General features: G+C 41.7%; 1 protein-coding gene across 4 annotated transcripts in view; it reads right to left on the bottom strand.

Moving 5' to 3' along the window:
- The window catches only part of ST7 (suppression of tumorigenicity 7), a 277,885-nt gene extending 263,742 nt beyond the window's left edge, over positions 1–14,143 (bottom strand). For 2 of the 4 annotated variants that reach the window (XM_012512205.2, XM_030826518.1), the window contains exon 1: positions 13,018–14,143. In XM_012512205.2, the coding sequence (XP_012367659.2) occupies positions 13,018–13,168 (151 nt within the window). In that variant the 5' untranslated portion in view covers positions 13,169–14,143. The remainder of the gene's footprint in view (positions 1–13,017) is intronic. The other 2 variants (XM_003261232.3, XM_012512207.2) reach the window with 2 other exon arrangements.
- Positions 14,144–15,259: the final 1,116 nt, after the last annotated feature.

The raw sequence follows: 15,259 nt of genomic DNA, 5'->3' as shown, positions 1-15,259 counted from the left end.
TCCAGCCCTGGCGACAGAGGAAGACTCCTATCTTAAAAAAGAAAAAGAAAAAAGCAACATATGTTATGGAAATAATAAATGCCTGCAACAAATAAGTGTAATCCACTAAAAAAGATACTGTCTTAATGTCTACATATTTTTATATCTTTTGTTTTTGCAGGTGTTACAGACAGAAGAAAACATGTTAAAATGGACCTTGCCGGGCACGGTGGCTCACGCTTGTAATCCCAGCACTTTGGGAGGCCAAGGCGGGAGGATCACGAGGTCAGGAGATCGAGACCATGGTGAAACCCCGTCTCTACTAAAAATACAAAAAAATTAGCCGGGCGTGGTGGCGGGCGCCTGTAGTCCCAGCTACTCGGAGAGGCTGAGGCAGGAGAATGGCGTGAACCCGGGAGGCAGAGACTGCAGTGAGCCGAGATCGCGCCACTGCACTCCAGCCTGGGTGACAGAGCGAGACTCCGTCTCAAAAAAAAAAAAAAAAAAAAAAAAATGGACCTTTTATTTTATTTCTAGGTCATGTTTATTTCTAGAAAGTGAGCTGGGTATGAACCAATAGCCAGGTGGGCATGAACCAATGAACCACGTTCAAGACATGATAGGGGAAAATCTCTTGCCTGTGACCACTACTACACAACTACATTTCCCCTGCTAGATCCAACCTGCTCATCACTACACTTATAAATATCATTTAAGTTTTCTCTTTGGACTGGGCAATAATAAATCTTTGTTTTATCTTAGCAGCTGACCATATTTCATGCAAACTTTGAATTTAGGTCCTCTTTAGCCCAACAGTAATGTGCTGTTTGTCTTATCTTTGTCAAATATCTTATTACTTTTCATCACATTTATTCTCATGGTTAAAACTGAAAACATTCATTCAAGAATCATAGTTCCTTCAACTGTCCTTTAAAAGCTACTAGAAATTGTTACATTATTTTCTACAGATAAGCAATTAAAAAAACAGTGTACAAAACATGTATAGGAATACTTTTAAGAAAAATTTTTATTATACTTTAAGTTCTGGGATACATGTGCAGAACGTGCAGGTTTGTTACACAGGTATACATGCGTCGTGATGGTTTGCTGCACCCATCAACGTGTCATCTACGTTTTAAGCCTCACGTGCATTAGGTATTTGTCCTAATGCTCTCCCTCCCCTTGCCCCCCACCCCTCGACAGGCTCCGGTGTGTGATGTTCCCCTCCCTGTGTCCATGGAATTTTTTTTTTTTTTTTTTTTTTTTTTTTTGAGACAGAGTCTCACTCAGTCGCCCAGGCTGGAGTACAGTGGTGCAATCTCAGCTCACCGCAAGCTCCGCCTCCCGGGTTCACGCCATTCTCCTGCCTCAGCCTCCCGAGTAGCTGGGACTACAGGCGCCCGCCATTATGCCCAGCTAATTTTTTTGTATTTTTAGTAGAAACAGGGTTTCACCGTGTTAGCCAGGATGGTCTCGATGTCCTGACCTCGTGATCTGCCCGCCTCGGCCTCCCAAAGTGCTGGGATTACAGGCGTGAGCCACCGCGCCCGGCCGTCCATGGAATATTTCTATAGCCTAAACTAAGTCTGCATATCTTTGCTCTAACTTAATTGATGTTATGTTGCCATCACTTCTGTGCTTTCCCTCCAAAAACAGAATTTGCTTGTTCAAATAATGTAAGAGAAAGAAAAAGTTTTCTCTTAGGATAATAACTTTGATTAGATTTGCTATAAGATTTTTAAGATTCCATTTCAGATTTTTATTGAATGCTAAAGCATATACAACTTCCAGTTTGGGGAAAGAACGACTGGGCAGCAAATTTCTAATATTTCAAAATTGTAATTTAGCTTCTCATGCTTCATCTCTCAAATGTAAGGGTACAATTTAAAACACTTTCCTTAAAAAGCCTTAGGAAAACAGCCAAATATTATATTTCTGCAACATAAATAAGCTAAGACAAAAATTCCTCTCTAAACCATGCCAACTCTGTGCCTGAACTGAGAAAAGTATAATTTGTTTTATTTTGCTTTAAATACAAGATACCAATGATAGAAGATAGAAATTCTACATAAATAACATACACACGCTCCCCAACCCAAGCCCCAGGGAAAAGTGCAAACTAGATCCCACTAGTTCTTATTATGTAACACTATACAAATCTAAACACATGTCACAGAAAGAGAATCAATAGAGTGGAGTGGGTGTAATAAATTGCAAAACACCCCAAGAGCATTATTTTATTAGCTCTATTAGGAATCTTCGATAAACAGGGTCTATCAAATGAAAAGACCCAATTTGTAGGGAAGTAAATTTCATTCTCATTCCCAAGACAGAGTCCAGAAACTGGAAAAGCTTAACAGAGAGAAGAACTGTAAGCATTCTACTATTACCTGTCACTAATAAAATAATACCTCAGAATGGTATTAACAACTGATCAAAACAAGACAAAACTCTAAATCTAGGTCACACAGTAACTCCAGATATGAGCTGCTTATGTGTAAAAACTACTTCCTTTTTTAAGACGATTTTATACTTCAGAGTGTTTCTACTGTTTGTGCTGTTTTTAAATGTTAATTTTTTTAATAATAAAATAGTCCTTCCTCACTGACCTAAGAGATTCCTTTAAAGTCCTTTAACGCTCTACAACCTTGCTCAAAATTTCTGAAAGACTGATACTTAACCACAATCTTTTATTAGATGTGGAGGTCAACTTAAGAACCAAAGTCCCAGCACTTTGGGAGGCCGAGGCGGGCGGATCACGAGGTCAGGACTTTGAGACCAGCCTGGCCAATATGGTAAAACCCTGTCTCTACTAAAAATACAAAAATTAGCCAGGTATGGTGGCACACACCTGTAGTCCCAGCTACTCGGGAGGCTGAGTTAGAAGAATCGCTTGAACCCAGGAGGCAGAGTTTACAGTGAGCCGAGATCACACCACTGCACTCCAGTGCACTCCTACAGAGTGAGACTCCGTCTCCAACAAAAAAAAAAAAAGAAAAAAAAGAACCAAAGTTAGGGTTCTCCACAGAGTATAAGTGTAACCAGTGCACTTTCAGTTAATTCAGAAGGGAAAAAAATGCTTTCTCAGATAAATGTTGCCTTACTTTGCTGAGAGATTTGGTAACTGCAATTAAACAGTGATACCACAGCCACAGCAACATAAAATACTGCTACAGCTAACTAACTGGGCCTGTCAGTTCCTTATTTTAGCACAGTAGGTAGTATAGGAATGCCTGCTACTTTTAAATGATGGGTAATGGTAACACATCAGCAATGGTCTTGCCCCACTGTAACAAGAAAAATGAGTTTCATTACAAGTTCTCTCTTATGGAAAATCCAAAGCCCTTTACAGGTATCTTTACAACAACATCTCAAATACAATAATGATGTTGAGAGATATTATTCCACACTTACAACAAACAGACACCCAGTAGTGTGGTTTCAAACAATCCAATAACCCATTATCTTGCTTGGTGCAGTTTTAGAAAGAATATCGAGGATAAAAAAGATTCTATTATATAGTTTAACGTGTCATTTCACTGTAAGAGCAAAGCCTATAGAATATAGAATATAGCCTTCTGAGGAAAAGACCTACTATAATGCCTCAGATTTAAATAGTATTTTACAGCCTACAAAGCACTTATTCATTTTACAATCTCATATGAAGACTGCATTCTAGTCAAGGGACCAAGTCTATCATCAAGTTGTAAGGCCAAAGTCAGTAACTATCTCAACCACACAAATATTCATAGAATGCCCAGACATCCAAATAGGAAGAGAGAAAGTCAACTATCCCTGTTTGCAGATGACATGATCCTATATCTAGAAAACCCTAGAGTCATCTAATTAAAGAGCTTCTGCACAGCAAAAGAAACTACCATCAGAGTGAACAGGCAACCTACAGAATGGGAGAAAATTTTTGCAATCTACCCATCTGCCCAAGTCTAATATCCAGAATCTACAAGGAACTTAAATAAATTTGCAAGAAAAAATCAAACAGCCCCATTAAAAAGTAGGCAAAGGATATGAACAGACACTTCTCAAAAGAAGACATTTACGTGGCCAACAAACATAGAAAAAAGCTCACCATCACTGATCATTACAGAAATGCAAATCAAAACCACAATGAGATACCATCTCACACCAGTCAGAATGGTGATTATTAAAAAGTCAGGAAACCATACATGCTGGTGAGGCTGTGAAGAAACAGGAATGCCTTTACACTGTTGGTGGGATGTAAATTACTTCAACCTTTGTGGAAGACAGTGTGGCGATTCCTCAAGGATCTAGAACCAGAAATAATACCATTTAACCCAGCAATCCCATTACTAGGTATATACCCAAAGAATATAAGTCATTCTACTATAAAGACACACGTACACATATGTTTACTGCAGCACTATTTACAATAGCAAAGACATGGAACCAACCCAAATGCCCATCAATGATAGACTGGATAAAGAAAATGTGGTACACGTACACCATGGAATACTATACAGTCATAAAAAAGGAATGAGATCATCTCCTTTGCAGGGACATGGATGAAGCTGTAAGCTACCATCCTCAGCAAACTAACACAGGAACAGAAAACCAAACACTGCATGTTCTCACTCATAAGTCGGAGTTGAACAATGAGAATACATGGACACAGGGAGAGGAACAACACACACCAGGGCCAGTCAGGGGGTGGGGGGTGAGGGGAGGGAGAGCATTAGGAGAAATAGCTAATGCATGCAGGGGTTAAAACCTAGATGAGGGGTTGATAGGTGCAGCAAACCACCATGGCACACGTATACCTATGTAACAAACCTACACATTCTGCACTTGTATCCCAGAACTTAAAGTAAAATTAAAAAAAAAAAAAAAAAAAAAAACTTCACAGTCTCGGTCCAAAAGCTCCTTATGCTAATAAACAACTTTAGCAAAGTCTCAGGATATAAAATCAATGGGCAAAAATCACTAACATTCCTATACACCAATAACAGTCAGGCCAAGAGCCAAACCAGGAATGCAGACCTATTCACAATTGCCCCCTACCACATACACACACACACACACACACAAATGTAGGAATACAGCTAACCATGGAGGTGAAGGATCACTACACGAAGAACTATAAAACATTGCTCAAAGAGATCAGAGATGACACAAGCAAATGGAAAAACATCCCATGCTCATGGATGGGAAGAATCAATATCATTAAAATGCCCATACTGCCCAAAGCAATTTACAGTTTCAATGATATTCCTATTAAATTACCATTGACATTCATCACAGAACTAGAAAAAACTGTTTCAAAATTCATATGGAACCAAAAAATAGCCCAAATAGCCAAAGCAATCCTAAGCAAAAAGAACAAAGCTGGAGGCATCATGCTACTCGCTACTCATCTTCAAACTACACTACAGGGCTACAGTAACCAAAACAGCATGATACTGGTACATAGACCAATGGAACAGAACAGAGAACCCAGAAATAATGCTGCACAACTACAACTATCTGATCTTTGACAAATCTGACAAAACAAGCAATGGGAGAAGGATTGCCTATTCAATAAATGGTGCTGGGATATCTGGCTAGCCATATGCAAAAGATTGAAAGTGGACCCCTTCTTTACACCATATACAAGTTAACTGAAGATGGATTAGAGACTTAAATGTAAAACCAAAAACTATAAAAACCCTGCAAGACAACCTATGCAATACCATTCAGGACACAGGAATGGGCAAAGATTTCATGATGAAGACACCAAAAGCAACTGCAATAAAAGCAAAAATTGACAAATAAAATCTAAAGAGCCTCTGCACAGCAACAGAAACTATCAACAGAGCCAACAGAAAACCTACAGAATGGAGACAATTTTTGGAAACTATGCATCTGACAAAGGTCTAATATCCAGCATCAATAAGGAACTTAAACAAATGTACAAGTATCTCATATTATCTGTATGAATGGAGTTCAGGGTTCTACCAATGTGGAAAAAAATTGTCTGTGAGCAATGATACAGTAGTACAAGAAAGATTTGGTTGGGAAATTTTTCAGAATAATATTGGCAGGCAAAATGAAACTTAACAGAATCGTAACTCGAAGTGATTAGAAATACTTCAGCACAATTTTATGTGTTTGCAGTGGCTCACGCCTATAATTCCAGCACTCTGGGAGGCCGAGGGGGACAGATCACTAGAGGCCTAAAGTTTGAGACCAGTCTGGACAAGATGGCGAACTCTGTCTCTACTAAAAATACAAAAATTAGCCAGACATGATGGCGTGCACCTGTAATCCTAGCTACTTGGGAGGGTGAGGCATGAGAATCACCTGAACCCAGGACGCGGAGTTTGCAGTCAGCTGAGATCTCGTCCCTGCACTCCAGCCTGGGCAACAGAGCGAGACTGTCTTAAAAAAAAAAAAATCCCAGCATATTTGGAGGGTGGTGATCTAGAAACAGAGAGGTGGAAGTTCATATTTGAGGGGTAAGAAAGAGCCATAGCATCAGACTTTGTAAATGAAGGTAATATACTTAGATTGTATTTTCAGTGCAATGGAAGCCACTGCAGGAAGGCATATGAAATATGGACTTGTATTCACTAAGAATTAAGAGTCCAAACTGTAAAAAACATGTATACTCATTAAGTCCATGTATTATCTTGGTGCTACACTTTGCACTCAATGAAATTCATCGTAAGACACAGAATCCCAGAGCTAGAAGGAAACTTAATGAATGTAAAGCCATTATTTTACATATACAAAAACTCAAGGCCAGAGAAAAATGCATCATTCGGATTGCTTTATTAATGGCTGAGAAAAACATCTCCAAAAATAAGTAAGGGCAACTAAGATGTCTGGGATACATTCTAAACTCAAAGCTGACATTAATCAAAAAATTGTCCTTTTATATATTCATAAACTGAACCACCATGCTTTAGATGCATATGACCCATCATAGAATATATAAGATTTTGTAACAGCCTCTGACCACAATCTAAAGCTGCAAACTTAGATGCAGCACATACTCAGTAATGCATTTGATCAATTGCATTGTTCCAATCCCAGCTCACTAAATACACCATAACTTGGATATTCATTCATCCAGTGAATGATAAGGACCTACTTTGTACAAGGAATTACACTGGAAGATGAGGAACTAGAATCTAGAAGAAGTGATAAAACATACATATACAAAAAAAGATGCATATATACGCAAACACTGACCCACATATATTACACACATATACCATAATTCATGTAAGGTAAAGTAACTGCAAGCATGGCATAAACAGCAAAATAACTAGAATTAGAACTGAAGCTTTAGGATGTGAATGAATTGTAATTCCTTGTAAAACATGAACGGATAAAGAGCTGTTTCTTTTGATGAGCAAAGAAAGTGTTTTGAGATGGAATCTACTCCCAGTGAAGATGCTGTGAACATTGCTGAAATGATGACAAAGGATTTAGAATATTACATAAACTTCATCGATAAAGCCGTGGCAGGGTGATAAAATTGACTCCAATTCTGAAAGTTCTACTGTGGGTAAAATACTATCAGACAGCATCACATGATACAGAGAAATCTTTCTCTGGAAAGGAAAACCAATCCATGTGGCAAACTTTATGGTTGTCTTATGTGAGGAAATTGCCACAGCTACCCCAACCTTTAGCAACCAGCACCCTGATCAGTCAGCAGCCATACACATCAAGGCAAGACCCTCTACCAGCAAAAAGATTATGACTTCCTGAGGCTCAGACAGCATTTTTTTTTAGCAATAAAGTATTTTTAAATTAAGGTATATACATTGGTCTTTTAGATATAATGCTACTGCACTCTTAATAGAATACAATATAGAGTAACTATAACTTTTATATGCACTGGGAAACCAAAAATTTCATGGGACTCACTTTATTGCAGTGGCCAGGAACCAAACTCGCAATATCTCCAAGGTAAGCCTGTCTTTTCTGCAGCTGAAAGGATCAGAAGGCAGCATGCCAGCTGGTCCTTGATGGATGTGTGGGATTTACAGATAGGGAAGAACATTTTAGACAACAGGCACAACAGGGGCAAAAGACCTATGTAAACTGCAACCAGACCCTCTAGAAGGGAAACCCAATGTTACGTAAATTTTAACTAAATTAAAATCTAAATGTTAAGTAAATTTAGAGCAAAAATTCTCAACATGAAAAAATGCCAAAACTGAGCTGCAGCGTAAGTTACATATCATGTTAACAATATAAGAGTTTTACATCTGTATTCATGAGCTTAAGTAACACAAAAAAAGTCTTCTAAATAACTTGACCAGGCACAGTGGCTCACACCTGCAATCCCAACACTTTGGGAGGTGGAGGCAGGAGGACTGCTTGAGCCCAGGAGTTCAAGAACATAGGGGACCCGGGGAGAGGGACAGCATTAGGAGATATACCTAATGCTAAATGACGAGTTAATGGGTGCAGCACACCAACATGGCACATGGATACATATGTAACAAACCTGCACATTGTGCACATGTACCCTAAAACTTAAAGTATAATAATAATAATAATAAAAAGAACATAGGGGACCCTGTCTCTACAAAAAAAAAAAAAAAAACTAGCCACACATTGTGGTGTGCACCTGTAGTCTCAGCTACTAAGACTGAGGTGGTAGGCTGAGACAGGAGGATTGCTTGAGCCTGGAAGTTGAGGCTGCAGTGAGCTGTGACTGCACCACTGCACTCCAGCCTGGGTGACAGAGTGAAACCTTGTCTCAAACATAAGTAAATAAATAACTTTAAGCCTAGGTCACTATTACATTTGTTTTCCAAAAGGAATGAAAACAGATTTCAAAGATCTTTGAAAACTTGCTTTTCAGCAAATAGAAAAATTGGAAAATCACTTATGCTGCTTTTTGCAAAAATGGCAAAGTTGCCCGTTTTAGGAAAAGGTGTTTAAATTCAGCAGCAAAAAACTTTATAACACAGAGTAGATGAGAAAGTGCCATCAACACCACTGTATAAAATAAGTTATGGTGCTATTTTTTAAGACTCACCTATTTTAATAATATCCTGCATGACTGCTCCAATCTACAATTAATTTTCTGCCCTGTGGAAAAGTATTGCTTTATGATATTAATTCACTTGAACACTGACAAGTAATATTATTTGGGGTCTTTTAAAAACCTTGTTAAAAGTTCATTCTATTTTCAGTAAATCATAAAACTATTTTAACACTATTGTATCCAAATCAAGAGCAGAGCCTCAAAAATCAGTTACCAGCAGCTGGGCATGGTGGCACACACCTGTAGTACTAGCTACTAGGGAGGCTGAGGTGGGAGGATCCCTTAAGCCCAGGAGTTCAAGCCCAACCTAGGTAACATACTAAGACTCTCTTAAAAAACAAACAAACAAAAAAAACTATTATCAAAGCTAGCCACTATGTACTATTCCTATTATGTTCGTTTTCTCCCCTTTCTTTTTTAAAATTCATTTTCATTACAAGATGTGGTTGCCTATGTTAAGGTTTCTCTGTACGGTCTAAGAGAATACTGTGGAATTAACTATATCCCTACCCTAAATGGCACTGGCTGAATGCAATGAAGATCACACGAGCCAAGCTGGTGGGCGTAGGGAAGTAGCATACCTTAAAAACAGCATTCAAAGCATTTTTACTTGGAAAACTACATGATGTAAGAGCTAAATCGGTATGGTTGTTCATCAAAGTCCTTTTATTTTATTATTTTAAATTAAATTCCACATGATTCGCTGTTCTCTGAATCTGACCAGCACTTTCACAACTTTGTGCCTTTGTTTGGGAGGTCCACCTCTGAGTCCTCAATCATGGAATTCTCCTCATCCTCTTCGGCTCAATTCAAGAGAAGCTCTCACAGCCTTGCCCAGTCCCATCTTGCATATGGGAAATTGTATTCTTGTTGTAAACTCCTTATTTACCCTGGGTTTTACAAACTCGTTCATCTTTCTTATCATAGCACCTGTTATAGTACATTAGGAGGCATCTAAATTTAAAAAAAAAATCGAGTTAAGCTCATTTACCATAAAATATGATCAAATGAGGATTAAAATTGTCACAGATGGTCAAGATATTGAGAAGATACCGAGCAGATATCCAAGAATGACTCCAGAACACTTTTACCAGATTCCATCCCCCTACAGGTGCAGAGCTGGGCCTATGGAAGCCCTGGGTCCTGGCTGCCTGATTGTGATGGTGTCTTCGGCTTCCTTGAGGAGGGAGGGAGGCCTGAGCCATCTGCAACTCCCTAAAAGCAGCTCCAGATTCAGTAACCTCTCCAGGAACACACTTGCCTTCATAACAGGAAGAGTAAGCACCACAGGGCTGAAGAACAGCAAAATTAGTCCCATTAGAACTCTTTTAGACCTCCCTGCAAGGACAAGTTAGACCAGGCTAGCTCCTGCCTCCCCTTCTCAGGGGTGCTAGCTAATGACTTCTTTCTCTCTAGGCCTTCCTTGCCAATAACTTCAGTACAGAAACTTTTTCCCAAAGGGGAGGGGAATTGGCAAGGAGAGGAGGGAATTAAGTTGACAACAACCTTTTGGCAGTTTTCCTACTATAACTTCTCACTGTTACTTAAAAGGGAAGAAAATAGGCCTCTAATATCTGCAACTGTCTTTTGAAAAACCTAAACTGTTCTAGGGTGGTTTGTTGCTATAATTTCATGTCTCAAAATTAATGCCAAAGTCCTCCTCCCACCCCAGATCCTGCTACACTCTCATAAAAAAGCAGAGAGGTGAGTGCTCTCTGTGTGCTTCCCCTTTTATCTTTCTTTATGACTGAAGTGAGCATGAAACCAAACTGAAAAGTCCAGCATCACCAGGTCTTCTATCATGTGTCTAGCAAAGTACAGCCCGGATGGCACGTTCATCTTCATATTTTCACTATCTCTTAGAACTGCCCCTACACAAATTAACAAAGGCATCTCTGAGAAATGCTAGATTTAAATTGCTAGAAGACCTAACAATGCCCTTCCTTAACAAGTACACATATTCCCAGTATTTTGCTTCTTGCCTGATCTGCACAGAGCACTGGATGTGACACACATATATACATGGGTAATTACTTAACCTAACTGATGAAAATGTGATATACAAATGTATATTATGAAATAAAATTTTAAGTGTGTAATAAGGAGAAACATTAATATTTTAAAAACTAGTGTGTTTGAAACTTAATCCCAAGTGCAAAAAAAACTGTTGAAAGGTGGGACCTGTGAGTGGTAATTAGGTCATGAGGGCTCTGCCTTCAAGAATGAATTAATTTTGTTATTGAGGGAGTAGGTTTGTTATAAAAGTGAAATTGGGCCCCCTCTTGTTTTCTCATGTTCTCTTACCCTTCCACCTTCCACCAAGGGATGACAGCAAGAAGGACCTCCCCACATGCCAGTCCCTTGATCTCAAGACTTCCCTGACTCCTGAACTACAAGAAATAAAATCTGTTCTTTAAAAATTACCCAATCTGTGGTATTCTGTTACAGCAGCACAAAACAGACTAAGACTGTTACCAACAAATACATAATTCCATTAAAACATGTATTCAAACAACTTCTTAAAGGTATAGAACTTTGAGACCAGAAGGTGTCCTGGAGACATACTTGTCTAAAGCGAAGAAGACAACATTGCGACAAGCAGCCATCCCAAAAGATGAAAAGCCAGAAAGCCATGGTCTTTCCTATGACAGACTCCAAAGGGCTGAGCAGCACCTATTCAAATGGTGAGACAATTCTAGAGTGCTGAATCCTATCCGCCTCCCAGGGACACTATCCCGACGGATATTACAAAACAAATGTAAATATGAACATGAGTTCAAGTTAGTAATCAAAATACTTAAGTTAGTATCTGAAAGGTACAAGTTTCCTAACAAAATGAGTACATTATTTCAAGCGTTTTAAAAGGCGTTTTAATGCAGCTAAACACCTGAGGAAAATGCATTTCCAGACCTGCACTCCCAGAGTATGGAGATTAACAATGGAAGACATATATATGTACATACGTATCTATCTTCAGGACTGTAAGAATTCCCCAGTACTGTGAAATTAAAATTTAAAACAAAAACTCTACCTTGAAATTTCCAGATTTCAAGGACTGTAACCCTTAGCTCAAAATTTACTTCGTGTTTCGGAACTCTCTGGAGTGTTACGGCTCGTGTGTTTTCTTTGTGGGTGTTTTTTTAACGACTTAGTGGGCTGGCTCCAAGTTTGTTAAGATCCTGTTAATTACCTCCTGCATTTACCACCGACCAAGGATGGGAGGCACGCGGCACTTGCTGAGCATATGTAGCTTTACAGGGAAGGGAGACCAGCAAAGATCACTGAAAACTGCAACCGAAACCCTCAGAAATTCCAGCTCTCCCCTCTTCCCTCCGGTCCCTTCGACAATCCATTTGGTGACCTGACACGTCATCCATACACTCCTCAGAGTGCCTTCGGGAACCCTCTCCCCACTACCCAACCAGAGAGACAGCCCCACGCCCGGCGAGGCGCAACTCCGGGCCACGGAGGGCGCCGCCCGGACAGCCCGGCCGGGTCAGGGGGCTTCGCCGCCGAGCACCCTCCGGCAGCCACCCTCGGGCCTCCGCGGCCGGGCGGGAGGGCGCCTCCCCGACCACACTTCGGCCGCTCGGCACCCACAGCCGGGAGGGCGTGAGGAAGGACTCGGTCTAACTCCGGGGAACCCTCGGAGTTCCGGCGCAGACACCCAAGGGGGTATCCTGGGAACTCCCTCGCCCGCGACAACCGTCCTTCTCCGTCTCCCGACCACCAGCGACGCGGCAGGGCGGCTGCCGGCCCGGCCCGCCTTGCGGTCTGTGCGCGGCGCAGCTCTTCCTCTGCGGGGCCGCGAAGGCCACCGGCCGCCCCCGCGCGCCCAGCTGCCCGGCCCCGCCGCCTAAGCCGCCGCGTCGCTGGCGGGTAGCCGCGGGCGTCCGGTGCGCGGGCCCCGGCGCGTCCCCGAGCGCGCGCCCGGCCGCGGCCCCGCGCGAGTTGCACTAACTTTCCGGGGCGGGGGAGGGGTGGGCGCCGCGGGTCGGGCTCTCCGGCCTTACCTGTGCTCAAATTGTCGTTGATTTTCAAAGGCACCCGCAGGATGTAGACCAGGAATAGTACGATGAAGAACCACACGGTCCACAGATACGTCCAAGACCAAACTATGCAGGACTTAAGCTGCTCCAGAAAGCCCGTGGCCGCTTCAGCCATGTTTCAGCGCTGCTCTCTGCTGCCGCGGCTCTCGGTGTCTGCCGGGATGATTCACCGGCCCGGAGGCGCAGCTCGCGCCGCCGCCGCCGCCGCGGCCCGGGCGCCCCCGGAGCCCGCCCGCCGCCGGGGACGCGGGCGCGGCGGGAAATCGCGCGGGCTGCGGGCGCGCCGGCTTTTCCTTCTCCAACCTTATTGCTAACTCTCTAAAGGTCCCTACAAGTGGCTTTCGTGGAGCGATCACGTGGCCCCTGCCTCCTCGCGTTCTGGGTCCATTTATATTTATTATGCTAATATTTAGAAAGAGAAGGCCAAGTGGCGCGCCGAAGGAAACCCCTCAGGCGTTAACTTGAGCATTTACCCGCGTTAACTTGAGCATTTACCACACGCCAGGCACTGCTCCACCCTCCGTACAATCTCATTTAACACCTGCAACAATCCCCACTACGATCCTCTTTCTATAGGTAGGGAAACTGAGGCTCACAGCAGCTGCGTAGTTTACCTTAAGGTGGAACCAAAATTCAATTGCAGTGGTGTATTCTGGGGCCCGAGGTCTTAAACCCTACTCTGCTCCCTTATCAGGATTCAGGCTCAGGGAATGAATAAACCCGGGACAGCTAGGAGAAGGGAGGAGGTGCGCTCCTGTCGCCGGCTAGTAGGCCTGAAGATAAATCACTCTATTCAGCAAAATTTGGGTGGCAGATGCTATTTACCTTTGTTCTGTCTCTTTGAAGCCGCGCAGGGGTTTTCCAGAGAAATCTTGACAAGATGAATGTTTATCCTCCAGGTTTTTTGGTGATCAGAGGTCAAACTATTCTCAGCCTGTTTTTAATATAAACAATTCTCTGGGATAATTTTGACTGTGAAACGGCTACCTCTAACTAAAAGTCCATTTTAAACATTTTTTGTTTTGTTGTTTTTGTTTTGTTTTGCCTGTGCTGAATAAAATGTTTCTTTTATTCTAAAATGTTTTCTCGGCTGAAATTTTCAAGTCTGTTTCTGTCCATAAGTGATTTGACTTTCTATGTATTAGATGGTAATGAGGCAATTGCAGGTTTTCCAGTCTACAGCTATTTTAAAAATTCTGAGCATAAAGAATAGTTTATTATAAATTGTTTTGCTTACTTGTATAAGTTTCCTTCATAATTAAGCTCCTTTAACTTCTCGCATATAGGGCCTATTATGGCATACATAATGGATGGAACTACTCTTAAATTTTTACTAATTCCAGCCTCTCTCGGCTACTTTTTCTTCCTCACATTTGATCTGCTACAGTGAGATCCAGGCCAGGATAAGTGAAATTGGCACACATAGACTTTCTTTATAGTTATTTATGGCAGCACATGACCAAATGATTTTTGTGTCTAACACTGATACGTGGAATCTCAGTAAAATAAAACAATATTGTCACCAGTAGAGGATCGTGACTGCAAGTTGTCCAGGTTCTTGGCGTTTTGAACAAAGAATTGGACAAAACACCCAGCGAAGTAACAAAAGAACGAAAGCAGGGATTTATTGAAAACGAAAGTACACTTTACATTGTGGGAGCGGGCGGAGCAGCGGCTCAAGGGCCCGGATACAGAATCTTCCTGGGTCCAAATACCCCCAAGAAGTTTCCCTTTGGCAACTTCATGCTCACCTCACGTAAATGAAGTGGTAGCCCGCAATCAGTCTGATTGGTTGCAAAAAGCAGCCAACCAGAGGCTGAAATGAAGATACAAAGGTAACACTCCTGTGCAAACATCTGATTGGTTGCAAAAAACAACCAATCAGAGGCTGGGATGAACTTAAAAAGTTATACTTCTGTGCAAACGAAGACTCGCCCACAGTCTGATTAGTTGTGGACAACAACCATTCAGAGGCTGGAGTGAAGTTACAAAGTTGCAAATGAAGACTGGACCCGCAATCAGTCTGATTTGTTGCAGACAGCCAATTTCCCATCTGCTAGGCAGAAAAGGTCAAAGGTAGCCTCTGGTCCTTTTGTTACTTAGGCGTGGAAAGTTAGGGTTTTCCTTTCAATTTAGTTCAAGGAAGTCCTTAGGTTCCCTGCCTCCAGACCCTATTCTCCTGCCTCAACATGAGTACATGAACCAC

Source organism: Nomascus leucogenys, chromosome 13, assembly GCF_006542625.1.
Source record: "Nomascus leucogenys isolate Asia chromosome 13, Asia_NLE_v1, whole genome shotgun sequence".
NCBI classification, from domain to species: domain Eukaryota; kingdom Metazoa; phylum Chordata; class Mammalia; order Primates; family Hylobatidae; genus Nomascus; species Nomascus leucogenys.
Note: the sequence above shows the minus strand (reverse complement) of the source record. Positions and strands in the feature narration are given on the sequence as shown.